The following is a 17,683-nucleotide window of genomic DNA, read 5'->3' as shown; positions in this document are numbered from 1 at the left end:
ATTTACCTTGTGTGGTCCCACATGCCCAGTAAAGTCAAGGGGCCTATTTAATGGAAAGGCAGAGGGAACCCAAAACCACATACCCTTTGTAATTTTGAGGTATTGTGAAAAATCTCATTCATTTGATTATTGTTTTACCTTTTCTCAAATAAAAAATCAAGTGACATCTTCAATGAAAAATGTACATAGCTCTTGTTTACTTGTGGTCAGACTTTTCCTTGAGATCCTTAAATACTAGAGTACCTTCTGTGAGCTCATGTTTCTTCTTTGTTTCACCAGAAACTGTCTTGTTAAGGATCCAAGCCTTTGGTCTCTAGAAATCTTACTTTTGTCTTATGACGTATTTTAAATCATTTCATTTTGGCAGAAATAAGTCCACCCTTAAGCTCTGTAGGTGTGTTTTGAGTTGAACTCACCTTTACCACAGTTTCTCTAGCAGATCCCTGGCTGTTGTTGTATCATGCTGAAGTAGACTGTCTTTCTGCCTCATCCCAACTCTCTTCAAAGTTGCCACAGATTGCCATCTTTCCTTGATTATTTTTATCTAATCTTACAATTCATAATAAGAAACTTTGCCTTCCAGTAAGGAAATACATTCATCTACCTTTTTTGTTTCTAAATTGACCTAAAACATTTGATTCAGTGAATGATTAAACTCTTTATGAATTATAAATTATGAATTATAAATGAGTTCATTATATATCAAGACTTAAAACTAAATTTGTACTGATTACTGCTATAAAAACTTGTTTTGGAATTTTCTCAAGGAACTGTACTACCTTTGGCTGTACTGCCCTTGTCAGAGAAGCCTCCTCTCTGCTCCTTTTTGTTAAATAAATGGCCTGTGTAGCCTTTACATCTTAGAAAAGACAAGTCAGGACAGATGAGACACTTGACGACTTGAGACACCTGGGTAAAAAGTAAGAACTGAAAGAAATTCTGAAAAGACTGATGTACATAGTAATTTCCTGAAAAAACAAATAGTTGGAGTTGGGAAAAATTTAATTTGACATGACCAGATTGAAACTAAGGAGTCTTCTAGAGCCCATGCACTTTTGACTTTACCATGGAGATGAGATTTTAGGATTAACATCTACTCCACCTCCTGAAAAGGCCATCTTCCTACAGAGTAACTTTCTTTGATATCTAGGCATAGTATATTTAAAATCCTCATTACTATGTTTTAAAAATGCTAATAATCTCCTAAACACTGTAATTTTAGTTTTTCTGATCCATAAAATAGAATTACATAAAGAAAATATTTAAAAAACCAAAAAACCCCCAAATAAATGAATTAAACAAGAGACCAACTTTTCCTGAATTTTAGAGAATTTTTTTATTTTGCCACATTTCTCTCTGTGACATAATTTCTTTCACCACTGTTTCAAAATTTATAGATTACAGATTTTCCTTGGATGATGCCTAAAGACCCAGGCATGTTGAATTGAGAATAAGACATGATGGTAAAAAAATGTGGGAAGAAAGTGTTTTGTATGAACATAAATAGGGAATTTGTCCATTATAACATGGGAAACTAGCTCTTAAACCTAAACAGTTGCTCTAATGCCAGCAAGAGACAGATCACAATGCAGAAAGTATGGGCAACTTTCCAGTCTGCCCCTGGTTTTATTTTCTTACCTGACCAGACAGGTAAAAGGTATTTTCAGGGTTCTGCTTCTCTGTTTTTAAATAATAGAAAATATATGAGGCAGTAGTTCAGCGATCAGTCTACCAGGATGAGTTATTTGTACTGAATCCAGAGGGATATATATATATATATATATATTATTTGTCTTTGGAAAATTCTTTCTCACCTTCTGAAAAATCTCTTGGCTCTAAAAATCATGAAACTCTAAAAGTACAGGTCCTGAGAGAGCTTGTCCCATGATGCTAATAATCATTCTAAGAGTAAGCAAGGAACTGGCTTATGAAGTCACCTCTTTTCTGTTGTGCTTTGTAATGTATAATTATGATTAATTCTTAATAGAAAAGAAAGGGCAGGTCAACTCTCCATGGCCTAATAAGTTTTCTTAGCAAAACTTCCCTTCATTTGTTCAGATGGAGGTGGGACTTCACTATCTGTTCCTGACGAATCTCCGGGGAAAATACCCTAAAATTTAAAGTGGTAGGAAAGTTGGAGATTAAAATTAACCAATTGTTAATGTCACATTGAGAGTACAGTATGGAAAATTGTCAACCATTTATCACAAAGCAACAGCACTGAATTGTTCTAGGTATCATGATGGTACTGTTCAACATTTGCTCCTTCCCAAAAGATTGATCCCAAGTATCATTTTCTTTTAATGTCTTTAATAATCTATATATTAACTGATTGATCATCGACAGGAAAGGTCATATATTTTTAATATGTTTGTTATGGAGCATCATTGATTTTTTAAAAAGTACAACTGGTCAGAAGATCAATGTCATTGAGATCTAAGTATTTGGGAAAACATTTTCCCCAAAATAAATGAAGTCCTCAAACTAAGTCCTTGCTTACAAGTATAGTACTCAGTTGGGTCCACTTAAGAACCTGGGTGTGGCTGCTAACAGTGCAGTACTGGGGAATAGGTAAAAACAAGAACCTCTCTAGGGCTTGCTGATTGTCAGCCTATGGTTATGGGGATGGGGGAACTTAATGTTCAGAGAGACATTCTGTCTGAAGGGAATAAAAGAAAGTGATAGAGTATGCACACACACACACACACACACACACACACACACACACACACACACACACACATCTAAGTTAGGGTAGGATTGGTATGATGAAACCCCATGTCCAAAAACAATAGTGATGGAAAGGGCTTATTTTAATCACAATTTCTATTAGTCATCATCAGAAGCAGTGAGGGCAGAAATCCAAGCAAGGTGAACCTGCTAGATTTTCCAGTATTGTTGAGTATAGGCATTTTCAGTAGGATATGATGATTTTTTTTTTGTATTTCTTCAGTTTCTGTTGTAATGTCTCCCTTTTCAATTCTGGTTTATTGATTTGGATACTCTTATTGTGTCCTCTGGTTAGTCTGGCTGTATGTTTATCTATCTTTTTGTATTCTTAAAGAACCAGTTCCTAGTTTTGTTGTTTCTTTGTATGGTTCTTTTTGTTTTTACTTGGTTGATTTCAGCCCTGAGTTTGATTATTTTTTGTCATGTACTCTTCTTGGGTGTATTTGTGCCTTTTTGTTCTAGAGATTTTAGGTGTGCTGTCAAGCTGCTAGTGTATGCTCTCTAATTTCTTTTTGGAGGCACTCAGAGCTATGAGTTTTCCTCTTAGCACTGCTTTAATGGTATCCTGTAAGTTTGGTTACGTAGTGCCTTCACTTTTATTGAATTCTAAAACATCTTTCTTTTTTTTTTCTTTATTTCTTCCTTGACACAAGTTATCATTGAGTAGAGCATTATTTAGCTTCCAAGTGTATGTGGGCTTTCTGTTGTTTTTGTTGTTATTGAAGACCAGCCTTAGCCATGGTGATCGATAGGATGCATGGGACTATTATTATCTGTTGTGGCCTGTTTTGTGACCAATTATATGGTCAGTTTTGGAGAAGGTACTATGAAGTGCTGAGAAAAAGATATATTCTTTTGTTTTACTATGAAGCGTTTGTATAGATACTTGTCAAATCTACTTGGTTCATAACTTCTGCTAGTTAATTGGTGTCTCTTTTTAATTTCTGTTTTCATGATTTTTCCATTGATATTAGTGGACATACAAGACACAGAGAATGTCCCAAGTCAATGTTATCAACTAATATGCCCAAATCAAATTCACAAAACAAATTTTACAATTAGAACATGGCAAGTTCAAGTTCCCATTGCTTTAGTTGTTTAACAATATTAGAACATAGTATCTATCATCCAATTTCTTCATAATATAATAATAATAAAATAATGTGTGCATCTCTTATGTATAAGAACATATCTTAGTTTAAGAAATATATCTTGATATTTTATTGTTTGGTTGTTTATACCTCAGAAAAGTTCTTTATATTTCTTCGTGTAAGAGCCATCTTCTCATCTTCCTGTTCAGTGCACTTCTCACTTCCTTGTTTCTCAAGGTGTAGATGAGTGGATTGAGAGCAGGAGTGACCACACTGTACATGATGGCAATGGTTCTGTCCTGATCCAGAGAGTTGCCTGAAGTTGGACGAATGTAGGTGAAGAGAACAGGAGCATAGAACAGAATAACAACCATGAAGTGAGAGGCACAAGTAGACAGTGCTTTGTGCAGCATGCTGCAAGAACGGGTCTTGAGGAAAAGATAGGTGATGATGTAGAAATAGGAGAGAAATGTCAGAAAAAAGGGAACTGAGGCAATGGTACCTGTGACTGTATTGAGCAGCCAAAGGTTGAGCTCAGTGTTTCCACAGGCCAGCTCCAACAATGGTTTAACATCACAGAAGAAATGATGGACATGATTGGGACCACAGAAGCTCAAACGAGATGTCATAACAGAGTGAAGCAAGGCATGGAGAAAAGCGATAGTCCAGATGGTCACGGCCATAAGTATACAAATCTGCCAATTCATGATGGCAGAATAGTGGAGAGGTTTGCAGATAGCCACAAAGCGGTCAAATGCCATCACTGCCAGCAGCAGTGATTCTGTGGTGCCCAGGAAGTGGAAGAAATGAAGCTGAGTTATGCACCCCAAAAAGGAAATTGCTTTGCTTGTAGAGAGGAGATTTTTCAACATCTTTGGCACTGTTACTGTGGAGTAGGAGATATCTAGACATGCCAGGTTTCCCAGGAAGAAGTACATAGGTGAGTGTAGTCTTGGGTCCAAGATAACGATCATCAGAATGGCTCCATTCCCAGTTATATTGACAAAATAGATGGTAAAGAAAATAGCAAAGAGAAAAGGCTGTGGTTTTTGTAATTCTGTCACTCCCAAGAGGACAAACTCTGTGACAGAAGTTTGATTCAACATCACCTAAAAGAAACACAACATACTTTGTAGAACACAACCAGGAATGAGGTCAACCTTTCCAGATTAGGATTTTCTTGCTTAGACAAGAAAAGGAGGAGGAAGAGGAGGAGAAGTAGGAGGAAGAAGAAGAAATGAGGATTCTGAGAAAGAAAAAAATCTATTCTTTTTGTAAGCCAGCCTCAGATTCTATGTAATATTTTGTTTTTTAGATTTTGAATAGCCATGATATCTTACTTAACTATGTTTAAAATTTAGATTTATTATTAACATTTTCATTCTCTGAGTGTTTTGTGTCATTTGGTCCACACACCTTTGGCTATGAACATCTACATTCAAATAAAAATTTCATTTGTCTCTATGTCAAATATGTCGCTTTTTACATATTCTGCTATATCAATCTTCCTTAGGTGGGAAGTTTAAATGTCAGATGAGAACAAATTCAAGAATAAAAGAATTTTATCCAGAAATGTCTGAAGAAGTAGAAACACTGTAAAATAGCAGTAGTCACTTACTTATTGATTATTAATACTGAAGATATTATCTTATTAATCTCATCCCGACCCACATACCCAGTAAAGTCAAGGGGCCCTATTTACTGGAAAGCCTCAAAACCACATACTCTGTCATTTTGACATATTTTGAAAATCCCTTTATTATAGTAGATGATTGAGTTATTGTCTTCCTATATTTTGTGTCTGAAGTTTTTTTTTCTCAAACAAGAAATCAAGTGACATCTTCAATAAAAAATGTTGCTGTACTCTTGTTTACTTGTGGTCAGACATTTTCATGAGATCCTTAAATACCAAACTACGTTCTGTGAGCTCATGGTCCTTCTTTGTTTCACCAAAAACTGTCTTCTTAAGTATCTATGCTTTTGGTCTCTAGAAATCTTATTTTTGTTTTATGACATTTCTAAATCATTTCACTTTGCCAGAAATACATCTATCCTTCAGCTCTGTAGGTGTGTTTCAAGTTGAACTCACCTTTACCACAGTTTCTCTAGCAGGTCACTGGCTGTTGTATCTTGCTAAAGTAGACTGTATTTCTGCCTTATTCCAGTTCTCTTCAAAGTTGCTACAGGATGCCAGCTCTTCTTGATTTTTTTCTTTATCTAACCTTACTTTTTTTCATAATAAGAAACTCTGCCTTCTAGTAAGGAAATACATTCATATATATATAAATTGACCTAAAGTATTTCATTCAGTAAATGATTTAACTCTTTAGGAATCATCAATGAGTTGCTCATGATATACCAAGACTGAAAATTAAATCTGTACTGATTACTGCTATAAAAATTATTTTTGGATATTTTATCAAAGGACCTGTACTAACTTTGGCTGTACTGGTAGTTAAGATTGGTGAATCAGCTTCCTCTCAGTTCCTTTTTGTTAATTAAATACCCTGTGTAGCTTTTAGATTTTAGACAAACCAGGACATGTGAGACACTTAAAGACTTGGGAGACATGGGTAGACAGTGTGAACTGTAAGGAAATCTGCAAAAACTGACGTACATAGTCACTTCCCAAAATAAAAAAATGGTTGGAGTTGGAAGTTGATCTGACATGACCAGGCTGAAACTAGGGAGTCTTCTAGAGCCATGGTACTTTCAGCTTTACCATGAAGATGAGATTTTAGAATTAACATCTACTCCACCTCCCCAAAAGGTCATCTTCCTACAAAGTAACTTTCTTTGATATCTAGGCATAGTATATTTAAAATCCTCATTACTATGTTTTAAAAATGGTAATAATCTTCTAAACACTGTCAATTTAGTTTTTCTGATCCATAAATAAAATTGCATGAAGAATATATTTGAAAAAAAAAAAAACAACAACAAAACCTCAAGAAACAGTAAATCAAACAAGAGACAAACCTTTCCTGAGCTTTAGAAAACCTTTTATTTTTTTCTTTTTTTTGGCACACTTCTCTCTGTGACATAATTTCTTTCACCACTGTTTCAAAATTTACAGATTAAAGATTTGTCTTGGATGATGCCTAAAGACCCAGGCATGTTGAATTGAGAATAAGACATGATGAAAAAAATGCGGGAAAGAAAATATTTTTATGAACAGCAATAGGGAATTTGTTCATTATAACATGGGAAACTAGCTCTTAAACAGTTGCTCTAATACCAGCAAGAGGCATATCACAATGCAGAAAGTATGGGCAACTTCCCAGTCTTCCCCTGGTTTTATTTTCTTACCCGACCAGACAGGTAAAAGGTATTTTCAGGATTCTGCTTCTCTGTTTATAAATAATAGAAAATATATGAGGCAGTAGTTCAGCGATCAGTCCACCAGGATGAGTTATTTGTACTGAATCCAGAGGGATATATATATATATATATATATATATATATTATTTGTCTTTGGAAAATTCTTTCTCACCTTCTGAAAAATCTCTTGGCTCTAAAAATCATGAAACTCTAAAAGTACAGGTCCTGAGAGAGCTTGTCCCATGATGCTAATAATCATTCTAAGAGTAAGCAAGGAACTGGCTTATGAAGTCACCTCTTTTCTGTTGTGCTTTGTAATGTATAATTATGATTAATTCTTAATAGAAAAGAAAGGGCAGGTCAACTCTCCATGGCCTAATAAGTTTTCTTAGCAAAACTTCCCTTCATTTGTTCAGATGGAGGTGGGACTTCACTATCTGTTCCTGACGAATCTCCGGGGAAAATACCCTAAAATTTAAAGTGGTAGGAAAGTTGGAGATTAAAATTAACCAATTGTTAATGTCACATTGAGAGTACAGTATGGAAAATTGTCAACCATTTATCACAAAGCAACAGCACTGAATTGTTCTAGGTATCATGATGGTACTGTTCAACATTTGCTCCTTCCCAAAAGATTGATCCCAAGTATCATTTTCTTTTAATGTCTTTAATAATCTATATATTAACTGATTGATCATCGACAGGAAAGGTCATATATTTTTAATATGTTTGTTATGGAGCATCATTGATTTTTTAAAAAGTACAACTGGTCAGAAGATCAATGTCATTGAGATCTAAGTATTTGGGAAAACATTTTCCCCAAAATAAATGAAGTCCTCAAACTAAGTCCTTGCTTACAAGTATAGTACTCAGTTGGGTCCACTTAAGAACCTGGGTGTGGCTGCTAACAGTGCAGTACTGGGGAATAGGTAAAAACAAGAACCTCTCTAGGGCTTGCTGATTGTCAGCCTATGGTTATGGGGATGGGGGAACTTAATGTTCAGAGAGACATTCTGTCTGAAGGGAATAAAAGAAAGTGATAGAGTATGCACACACACACACACACACACACACACACACACACACACACACACACACACATGTTCAAGTTAGAGTTAGAATTGCTATGATAAAACTCCATGACCCAAAACAACTTAAGGGATAGAAAGGGATTTCAATCACAATTCCACATAATTATCATCAAAAGCAGTGAGGGCAGAATCTCAAGTAGGGTTTGTATCTACAGATTGGTGCAGGGGCCATGTATATGTGCTGCTTACTGGTTTGTTCCTCATGGCTTGCTCAACATGCTTTTTTTTATAGGTTATTTTATTTATTTACATTTTAAATGTTGTTCCCCTTCTAGGTCTTCTCCCCACTGCAGACATTCCATTTCTCCTCCCTTGGTTTAGGGTAGGGTTAGGGTTATGTGCATCAAGTCTTCATAGGACCAAGTACCTCCCCTCACACTGATGCCAGATAAGGCACTCCTCTGTTACATATGTAACTGGAGCCATGGACCCATCTATGTACACTCGTTAGTTGGTGGTTTAGTCCCTGGGAGCTCTGGGGTGTTTGGCTGGTTGATTTTGTTGTTCTCCCTATGTGGTTGCAATCCCCTTCAGCTCCTTCAGACCTTCCCTTAACTTTTGTTTCATTGGGGTATCTGGTCTCAGTCAGATGGTTGTCTATGTGTATCTGCATCAGCATTAGTAAGTTGCTGGCAGAGCCTCTCAAGGAACAGCTATATCAGGCTCCTGTCAGCAAGCACTTCTTGGCATCAACAATAGTGTCTGGAATTGTTATCTGCATATGGGATTGATCTGGATGGTTTTTTCTTAGGTCTCTGCTTTACTCTTTGTCCTTGTGTTTCCTTTAGGCAGGAGCAATCTGGGTTAAAAGTTTTGAGATATGTGGGTGGCCCCATCCCTCACCTGGGGTCTGTGCCTATTTACTGGAGGTGATTTCTACAAGTTCTATGTTCTCTTTGTTGGGTTTTCTGGCTAATGTCAACCCTCATGGGTCCTAGGAACCTCTTGCTTCCCTGGCATCTGGATCTTTCTAATGGCTACCCCACTTCCCCAGCCTCTACTACTACATATTTTTATTCATTTTTTTGGCCCTCAGAACTTTTCTCCTGTCTCTTCCCAAACCTGATTCTGCCCCACTTTTTCCCCTCTCCTCCTCTTTCCCTCCCAAGTTCCTCCCACCCTCTACTTTACTTGATTATTTTGTTCCCCCTTCTAAGTAGGAGTGAAGCATCCACATTTTGGTCTTTCTTCTTGTTAAGCTTCATAGAATCTGTGAGTTATCTCATAGGATTTCTGAACTTTTGGAGTAATATCCACTTATCAGTGAATGCAGGGGTGTCCTTTTGTGTCTGAATTATTTCACTCAGGATGATGTTTTTAGTTCCGTTTATTTGCCTGCAAATTTCATGAAGGCACTGTTTTTAATAGCTGGCTAGTACTCCATTATGTAAATGTACCATATTTTCTGTATCTGTTCTTCTGATGACAGACATCTGAGTTGTTTCCAGTTTCTGGTTATGAATATAGTGGAACACTTGTCCTTGTTCTACACTGGAACATTTTTTTTGGGTATATGCCCAGTAGTGGTATAGCTGGGTCTTCAGATAGAACTATTTCCAATTTTCTGATAAACTGCCAGATTGTTTTCTAGAGTAGTTTTACCAGCTTGGTGTCCCAACAGCAATGGAGTGTTCCCCCTTTTCCATATTCTTGCCAGCATCTGCTGTCACCTGAGTTTTTGATCTTAGCCATTTTAATTGATGTTAGTGCAATCACAGTGTCATTTTAATTTGTATTTTTTACATGACTAATGATGTTGAGCATTTCTTTAAGTGTTTCTCAACCATTTGAGATTCCTCAATTGAGATTTTTGTTTAGCTCTGTACCCCATTTTTTTTAAAGTTAGGTTATTTGGTTCTCTGGAATCTAATTTCTTGAGTTCTTTGTATATTTGGATAGTAGCCCTTTATTGGATCTAAGGTTGGTAAAGATCTTGCCCAATTTGTTGGTTGCTATATTGTCTTAATGTTAGTGTCCTTTGCCTTACAGAAGCTTTGTAATTTTATGAGGTCCCATTTGTCAATTGCATGAGCCATTGCTGTTGTGTTTAGGAGATTTTCTCCTGTGTCAATGTGTTCAAGGTTCTTTTCTACTACCTCTTCTATTAGATTCAGCATAACTAGTTTATGTGGAGGTCTTTTTTTAAGGTTGTAATTAATATTTATGGGCACATATACATACACATATATAAATATATAACAATAATATAGGAAAAAAGACTATTAATTTGAGGGGACAAAAGAGAGACTAGGAGGGGCTGTAGGGAAGAAAGGGGGATGTGATACAGTTCTATTTTAATTAAAATATATTCTTTGTTTTTTTGTTGAACTTCACACAGTCTGTGAGTTGTTTCTGATGTGTTCAGAGCTTTCAGGAGTTAGTATTCCATTATAAGTGACTGCATATTTTGTCTGTTCTCTTGTGACTGGGTTATCTCACTCAGGATGATATTCTCAAGATGCATCCATTTTCTTAAGAATTTCATAAAGTCATTGTTTCTGATAGCTGAGTAGTACTCCATTGTGTAGATGTTCCACAATTTTTGTATCCATTCATTTACTGAAGGACATCTGGGTTCTTTCCAGCTTCTGGCTATTATAAATAGAGCTGCAATGAACATTGTGGTGCATGTGTCTTTGTTGTATATTGGTGTGTCTCTGGGGTAAATGCCCAGAAGTGGAATAACTGGGTCTTCAGGTAGTACTATGTCCATTTTTCTGAGGAACCGCCAGACTGATTTCTAGAGTGGTTGTATCAGTGTACAACCCCATCAGCAGTGGAGAAGTGCTCCTCTTTGTCCACATCCTCACCAGCATCTGTTGTCATCTGAGTTTTGGATCTTGGCCAATCTGACTGGTGTGAGGTGGAATCTCATGGTTGTTTTAATTTGCATTTCCCTAATGGCTAAGGATGGTGGGCACTTCCTTAGATGTTTCTCAGCCATTCGATATTCCTCGATTGAGAACTTTTTGTTTAAGTCTGTACCCCATTTTTTTTACTAGAATTGTTTAATTCTCTGGTGTCTAGCTTTTTGAGTTCTTTGTATACCTTGAATATTAGGCTTCTATCTGATGTGGGGTTGGAAAATATCTTTTTCCACTCTGTTTGCTGCCATTTTGTTTTCTTGACAGTGTCTTTAGCCTTACAGAAACTTTGAAATCTCATTAATTCCTATTTGCCAATCTTTGACGTTAGAGCTCAAGGTACTGGTGTTCTGTTCAGGAAATTTTCTCCTGTGCCTATGAGTTCTAAAGTTTTGCCTACTTTCTCATCTAATAGTTTCAGTGTAACTGGTTTAATGTGGAGATCTTTGATCCACTTACACTTGAGCTTTGTATAAGGAGATAAGAAAGGGTCTATTTTCATTCTTCTGCATGCTGAGTGCCAGTTGGACCAACACCATTTGTTGAATAGGCTGTCCTTTTTCCATTGAATGTTTACGGCTCCTTTGCCAATTATCAGGTGACCATGTATGTGAGGGCTTATTTCTGGATCTTCTATTCTATTTTATTGATCCACATGCCTATTTCTGTACCAGTACCATGCAGTTTTCAGCACAATTGCCTTGTAATATAGCTTGAGGTCAGGGATAGTGATTCTTGCAGATGTTTTCTTGTTGTTGAGGATGGATTTCACTATTCTAGGTTTTTTGTTATTCCAGATGAAATTGCACATTGCTCTTTCCAACTCCATGAAAAACTCAGTTAAAATTTTGATGGGGATTGCATTGAATCTGTAGATTGCTTTTGGTAAGATGGCCATTTTAAAAATGTTGATCCTTCTGATTCATGAACATGGGACATCTTTCCATTTTCTGAGATCTTCCTCAATTTCCTTCTTTAAAGGTTTGAAGTTTTTGACATACAGATCCTTCACTTGCTTAGTTAGAGTCACACCAAGGTATTTCATAGTTTTTGTGAATATTGTGAAGGGTATCTTTTCCCTAATTTCTTTCTTCACATGTTTGTCCTTTGAATTTAGGAAGACTACTGATTTGTTTGAGTTAATTTTATACCCAGCCACTTTGCTGAACTTATCAGCTGTAGGATTTCTCTGATGGAAATTGTAAGGTCGATTAAGTATACTATCATGTCATCTGCAAATAGTGAAGTTTTTATTTCTTCCTTTCCAATTTGTATCCCTTTGATTTCTTTTTGCTCTCTAATTTCTCTGGCCAGGAATTTCAGTACTATGTTGAATAGGTAGGGGGAGAGTGGGCAGCCTTGTCTAGAACCTGATTTTATTGGGGTTGCTTCAAGTTTCCCACAGTTAAGTTTGGTGTTGGCTGTTGGTTTGCTTTATATTTCTTTTATTATGTTTAGGTATAAGCCTTGGATTCCTGTTCTTTCCAAGACTTTTAAAATGAAGTGGTGTTGGATTTTGTCAAATGCTTTCTCAGCATCTAGTGAAATAACCATGTGGTTTTTTTCTTTTAGTTTGTTTAAATGGTGGATTACATTGATGGATTTTTTATATTAAACTATCCCTGCATCCCAGGGATGACGCCTACTTGATCATGGTGCATGATCATTTTGATGTGTTCTTGTATTCGGTTTGCAAGGATTTTGTTGAGTATTTTTACATCAATATTCATAAGTGAGATTGGTCTGAAGTTCTCTATCTTTGTGGGGTCTTTGTGTGGTTTAGGAACAAGGGTTACTGTAGCCTCAAAAAATGAGTTAGGTAGTGTTCCTTCGAATTCTATTTTGTGAAATAGTTTGGAGAGTATTAGTATTATGTCGTCAATAAATGTCTGATAAAACTCTGCACTGAACCCATCTGGACCTGGGCTTTTCTTCGTTGGGAGGCTTTTGATGACTGCTTCTATTTCTTTAGGTGTTATGGGATTATTTTGATGGTTTACCTTGTCCTCGTTTAACTTTGGTATCTTGTATCTGTCTAGGAATTCATCCATTTCCTTTAGATTTTCCAGCTTTGTTTAGTATAGGCTTTTGTAGTAGGATCTGATTATTTCTTGAATATCCTCAGTTTCAGTCATTATTTCTCCACTTTCCGTTCTGATTTTGTTAATTTGTATACTCTCTCTTTGTCCTCTAGTTAGTCTGGCTAAGGGTTTATCAATCTTGTTGCTTTTCTCAAAAAACCAGCTCTTGGTTTTGTTGATTCTTTCAATGGTTCTTTTTTTTTCTATTTGGTCTATTTTTGCCCTATGTTTGATTATTTCTTGCTGTCTACTCCTTTTGTGTGTATCTGCTCCCTTTTGTTCTAGAGCTTTCAATTGTGCTGTCAGGTTGCTAGTATATGCTCTCTCCAGTTTCTTTTTGGAAGCACTCAGAGATATGAGTTTTCCTTTCAGTACTTATTTCATTGCACCCCATAGGTTTGGGTATGTCATGTTTTCATTTTTATTGAATTCTAAAAAATTCTTAATTTTTTTCTTTATTTCTTCTTTGACCCTGCTATCGTTTAATAGAATATTGTTTAGTTTTCATTTGTATATTGGCTTTTTGTTGCCTTTGTTGTTATTAAAGACCAGCCTTAGACCATGGTGATCTGAAAGGATGCATGGGAGTATTTCGATCTTCTTGTCTTGATTGAGGCTCGTTCTGTGTCAAATTATGTGGTAAATTTTTGAGAAGGTGCAGTGAGGTTATGTGAAGAAGGTGCATTCTTTTGTTTTAGGATGATATGTTCTATAGATATCTATTAATTCCAGTTGGTTCATAGTCTCTGCTAGTTTTACAGTTTCCTTGTTCAGTTTCTGTTTCCATGATCTGTCTATTGGTGAGAGTGGGGTATTAAAGTCTCCCATTATTATTGTGTGGGGTAAAATTATTCTTTGAGCTTTAGTAGGGTTTCTTTTATGAATATGTGTGCTTTTGTATTTGGAGCATATATGTTAAGGATTGACCGTTCCTCCTGACAGATTTCCTCTGTAATGAGTAAAAAGTGTCCTTCCTTATCTTTTTTATAACTTTTGGTTGAAAATCTACTTTATTCGATATTAGAATGGCCATTCCAGCTTGCTTCTTGGGGCCATTTGCTTGGAAGGTTTTTTCCCACCCTTTTACTCTGAGATAGTGTCTGTCTTTGTCTCTGATATGAGTATCCTGTATGCAGCCAAGTGCTGGGTTTTGTTTATTTATTCAGTCTTACAGCCTATATCTTTTTATTGGGGAGTTGAGTCCATATATGTTAATAGATATCAAGGAATAGTGGTTGCTCTTTCCTGCTATTGTTGCTTTGGCAGGTTGAATTGTGCCTGTGTGTGTCTTTCTTCTTTTGGTTTTCTTTCTTAGACATTTTCTTGTTTTTACTATGAGCTGATTCCCTCATTGTATTGGGTTTTCTACCTATAATTCGTTGTAGTGCTGGGTTTGTGTTCATGCATAGTGTGAATTTAGTTTTGTCTTGGAATATCTTCCTTTCGCCATCCATGGTGATTTATAGTTTTGCTGGCTATAGCAGCTTGGGCTGGCACTTGTGCCCTTTTAGGGTCTGCATGATGTCTGTCCAGGCTCTTCTAGCTTTCATAGTCTCTGTTGAAAAATCAGGTGTGATTCTGATTGTTTTGCCTTTATATGTTACATGACCTTTTCCCCTTTTCTGGTCCTACCTATTTGGAGTTCTGTAGTCTTCTTTTATGCTCGTGGTCATCTCATTCTTAAGGGTACGGAAGTTTTCTTTCAGGATTTTGTTGAAGATATTTACTGTACCTCTTATTTGATATTCTTCACCCTCTTCTATTCCTATTATCCTTAGGTTTGGTCTTCTCATTGTGTCCTGGGTTTCCTGCACATTTTGGGTTAGGAGCTTTTTGTTTTTGCATCTTCTCTGACTGTTTTTTCTATGTTTTCAATTTTGTCTTCAGCCCCTGAGATTCTCTCTTCCATCTCTTGTAGTCTGTTGGAAATGCTTGCACCTGTGACTCCTGATTTCTTTTTTAGGTTTTCTACCTCTAGGGTTGTCTCTTTTAGTGTTTTCTTTATTGTGTCCATTTCCATTTTAAATTTCTTCTTCCATTCCTTCAGGTCTTTGGTTTTGTTTTTGTCTAGTTCTTTGAGTTCTTTCAGTTTTTTTCTAGTTTATTTTTTAAAAGCTTCTAATTCTTAATGCTTTTCCTCCCATTCTTTTTTAAGGATCTCTATCATCATCTTGAGGTAGGATATCATGTCTGAGTCTTCTTCTTCTGGAGTGTTTGGCATTCCGCTGTGAAGGGAGAGCTGGGTTCTAGTGTTGCCAGTTTGTCTTGGTTTCCCTGGGGTACATTTTTTCCGCTTTCTTCTTGCCATCTTGTTTTCAGTGATTGGTTCTCGCCTTTCCCTTGTACCTGGCCTGTGTCCCTGGATCTCCACTCTTCCTGGTGGTGGATGGTCCAAGCGCCTGTTGTGCACCCGAAAAGCTGCCGGTGGGAACAGAGTGCTCAATGCCACTGGGTTCCTGGATCCCTGGTTCAAGCCGGGTAGGCACACACTTTTTGCGTGCTCCACTGAGATCTCTCTGCCCCCTGGCTAGTAGGAATCCGTTCTCACCTGGTTCTTGCCTCTCTGGTGTGTCTGGGTCTCCGCTCTTCTTGGTGGCAGATGTTCCGAGTCTTTCGAGGTCTTTAATACACTTGGACTTTACCTTTGTACAAGAAGATCAGAATGGATCAATTTATATTTTTTTACATGCTGGATGCCAGTTGAACCAGCACTATTTGTTGAAAATGCAGTCTTTTTTCTACTAGATGATTTTAGTTTTTTTTTTTGTCAAATATCAAGTAACCATAGGTGTTTAGGTTTATTTCTGGGTCTTTGGTTCTATTTCATTGATCCAACTGCCTGTCTTTGTAGCAATACCATTTTTAAAAAAATCAATATAACTTTTGACGTTCAGGGATTGTGATTCCTCCAGAAGTTCTTTTATTGTTGAGAATAGTTTTCGTCATCCTCAGTGTTTTGTTATTCCAGATGAATTTGAGAATTGCTCTTACTATCTCTGTGAAGAATTAAGTTGGAATTTTGATGGAGATTGCATTGAATCTGTAGATTGCTTTTCGTAAGATGGCCATTTTTACTATATTAATCCTGCTGATCTATGAGCATGGAAGATATTTCCATCTTCTGAGGTTTGTTGTGAGAAGATTAATTTCTTGGTTCCTTTGAGGGGGTATTTTCCCTTCTTGTGTTGCGGTTTTTCTTCTGTTATCCTCTGTAGGACTGGTTTAGTGGAAAGAAACTGTTTAGATTTGTTTCTTTTTCTTATGGAATATATTGGTTTCTTCATCTATAGCAATTAAGAGTTTTGAAGAGTATAGTAGCCTGGGCTGACATTTATGCTTTTTTTTTTTTTAAGGTTCTGTATGATATCTGCCCTAGATTTTCTGGCTTTTAGAGCCTTTGTTGAGAAGTCCAGTGTAATTCTGATAGGTTTGTCTTTATATGTTACTTGGCCTTTTTTCCCATATAACCTTTAACATTATTTCCTTGTTCTGTGCATTTGATGTTTTGATTATTATGGGACAGAAGGAATTTCTTTTTTGATCCAATGTATTTGGTGCTCTGTAGGCTTTTTATACATGCATGGGCATCTCTTATTTTATGTTAAGGACATTTTTTTCCCTTTGATTTTCTTGAAGATGTTTACTGGTCCTTGGATTTGTGAATCTTCACTCTCTTCTATACTTACTATTCTTAGGTTTGGTCATTTCATTGTGTCCTGAATTTTCTGGATGTTCTGAGTTAGGAGCTTTTTGCACCTTGTATTTACTTTGACTGTTGTGACAATGTTTTCCTCTACACCCGAGAGTCTCTCATTTCTCTTGTATTCTGTTGGTGATGCTTGCATCTATGACTCCTGATCTCTTTCTTAGGTTTTCCATCTCCAGGGTTGTCTCACGTTTTGATTTCTTTATTGTTTCTATTTTTATTATATTATTAGATTCTGCATTGTTTTGTTCAAATCTTTCACCTGTTTTCCTATATTTCTTTAGGGGATTTATGTTTCCTCCTAAAGGGCTTCTACTCATTTACCCGTGTTTTTCTTGTATTTCTTTAAGGGAGTTTAAGCACTGGTTTCTGTTGCTAATGTTTTTGAGCTTTCCTCTTAGCATCTGGTTATCTCTGGTGTTAACTGGCCTTGCTGTCTCTGACTGGAGCCTCTCTGTCCTGTGTTCCAGGTTATGTTGGGCCTCCTCGTATCAGGCTATCTCTGGGTGTGGGAGGGGGTCTGGAGAGCCTGATCTGTGATCCTGGCTGTGTCAGACCTTCTGGGGGTCAAGTTGTCTCTGGGTATGGCAGGGGTGGAGAGGGGTGCTAGAGCATAGGATGGGTGGAATGAGTGGAAAGTGTGTCTCAGGCAGGGTGGGAGGTCCTGTGTTCTCTGGGTCTGGGGTGGGGTGCCAGTCAGGCCAGGTATTGAGTTGAGGGTGGGAAACTCACCTGTGTGCCTGGGGGTGTCAAAATTTCTGGGGGCTCAAGCTGTATCTGGATGTGTGTGGGGTTTTGG

At 36.9% G+C, this 17,683-nt stretch overlaps 1 protein-coding gene across 1 annotated transcript; it reads right to left on the bottom strand.

The window, feature by feature from the left end:
* Positions 1 to 3,985: 3,985 nt before the first annotated feature.
* On the bottom strand, positions 3,986 to 4,927 carry LOC308436927 (olfactory receptor 12D1-like; the record flags this gene model as incomplete). The annotated part of the gene is made up of 1 exon (XM_080937936.1): positions 3,986 to 4,927. One exon carries the CDS (start codon positions 4,925 to 4,927, stop codon positions 3,986 to 3,988), a length of 942 nt encoding a protein of 313 aa, XP_080794062.1.
* Between the last annotated feature and the right edge of the window lie 12,756 nt (positions 4,928 to 17,683).

The sequence above is a fragment of the Micromys minutus genome, assembly GCF_963924665.1.
Source record: "Micromys minutus genome assembly, chromosome: 25".
In the NCBI taxonomy this organism is placed as follows: domain Eukaryota; kingdom Metazoa; phylum Chordata; class Mammalia; order Rodentia; family Muridae; genus Micromys; species Micromys minutus.
This window is presented reverse-complemented; position numbering and strand designations above follow the sequence as displayed.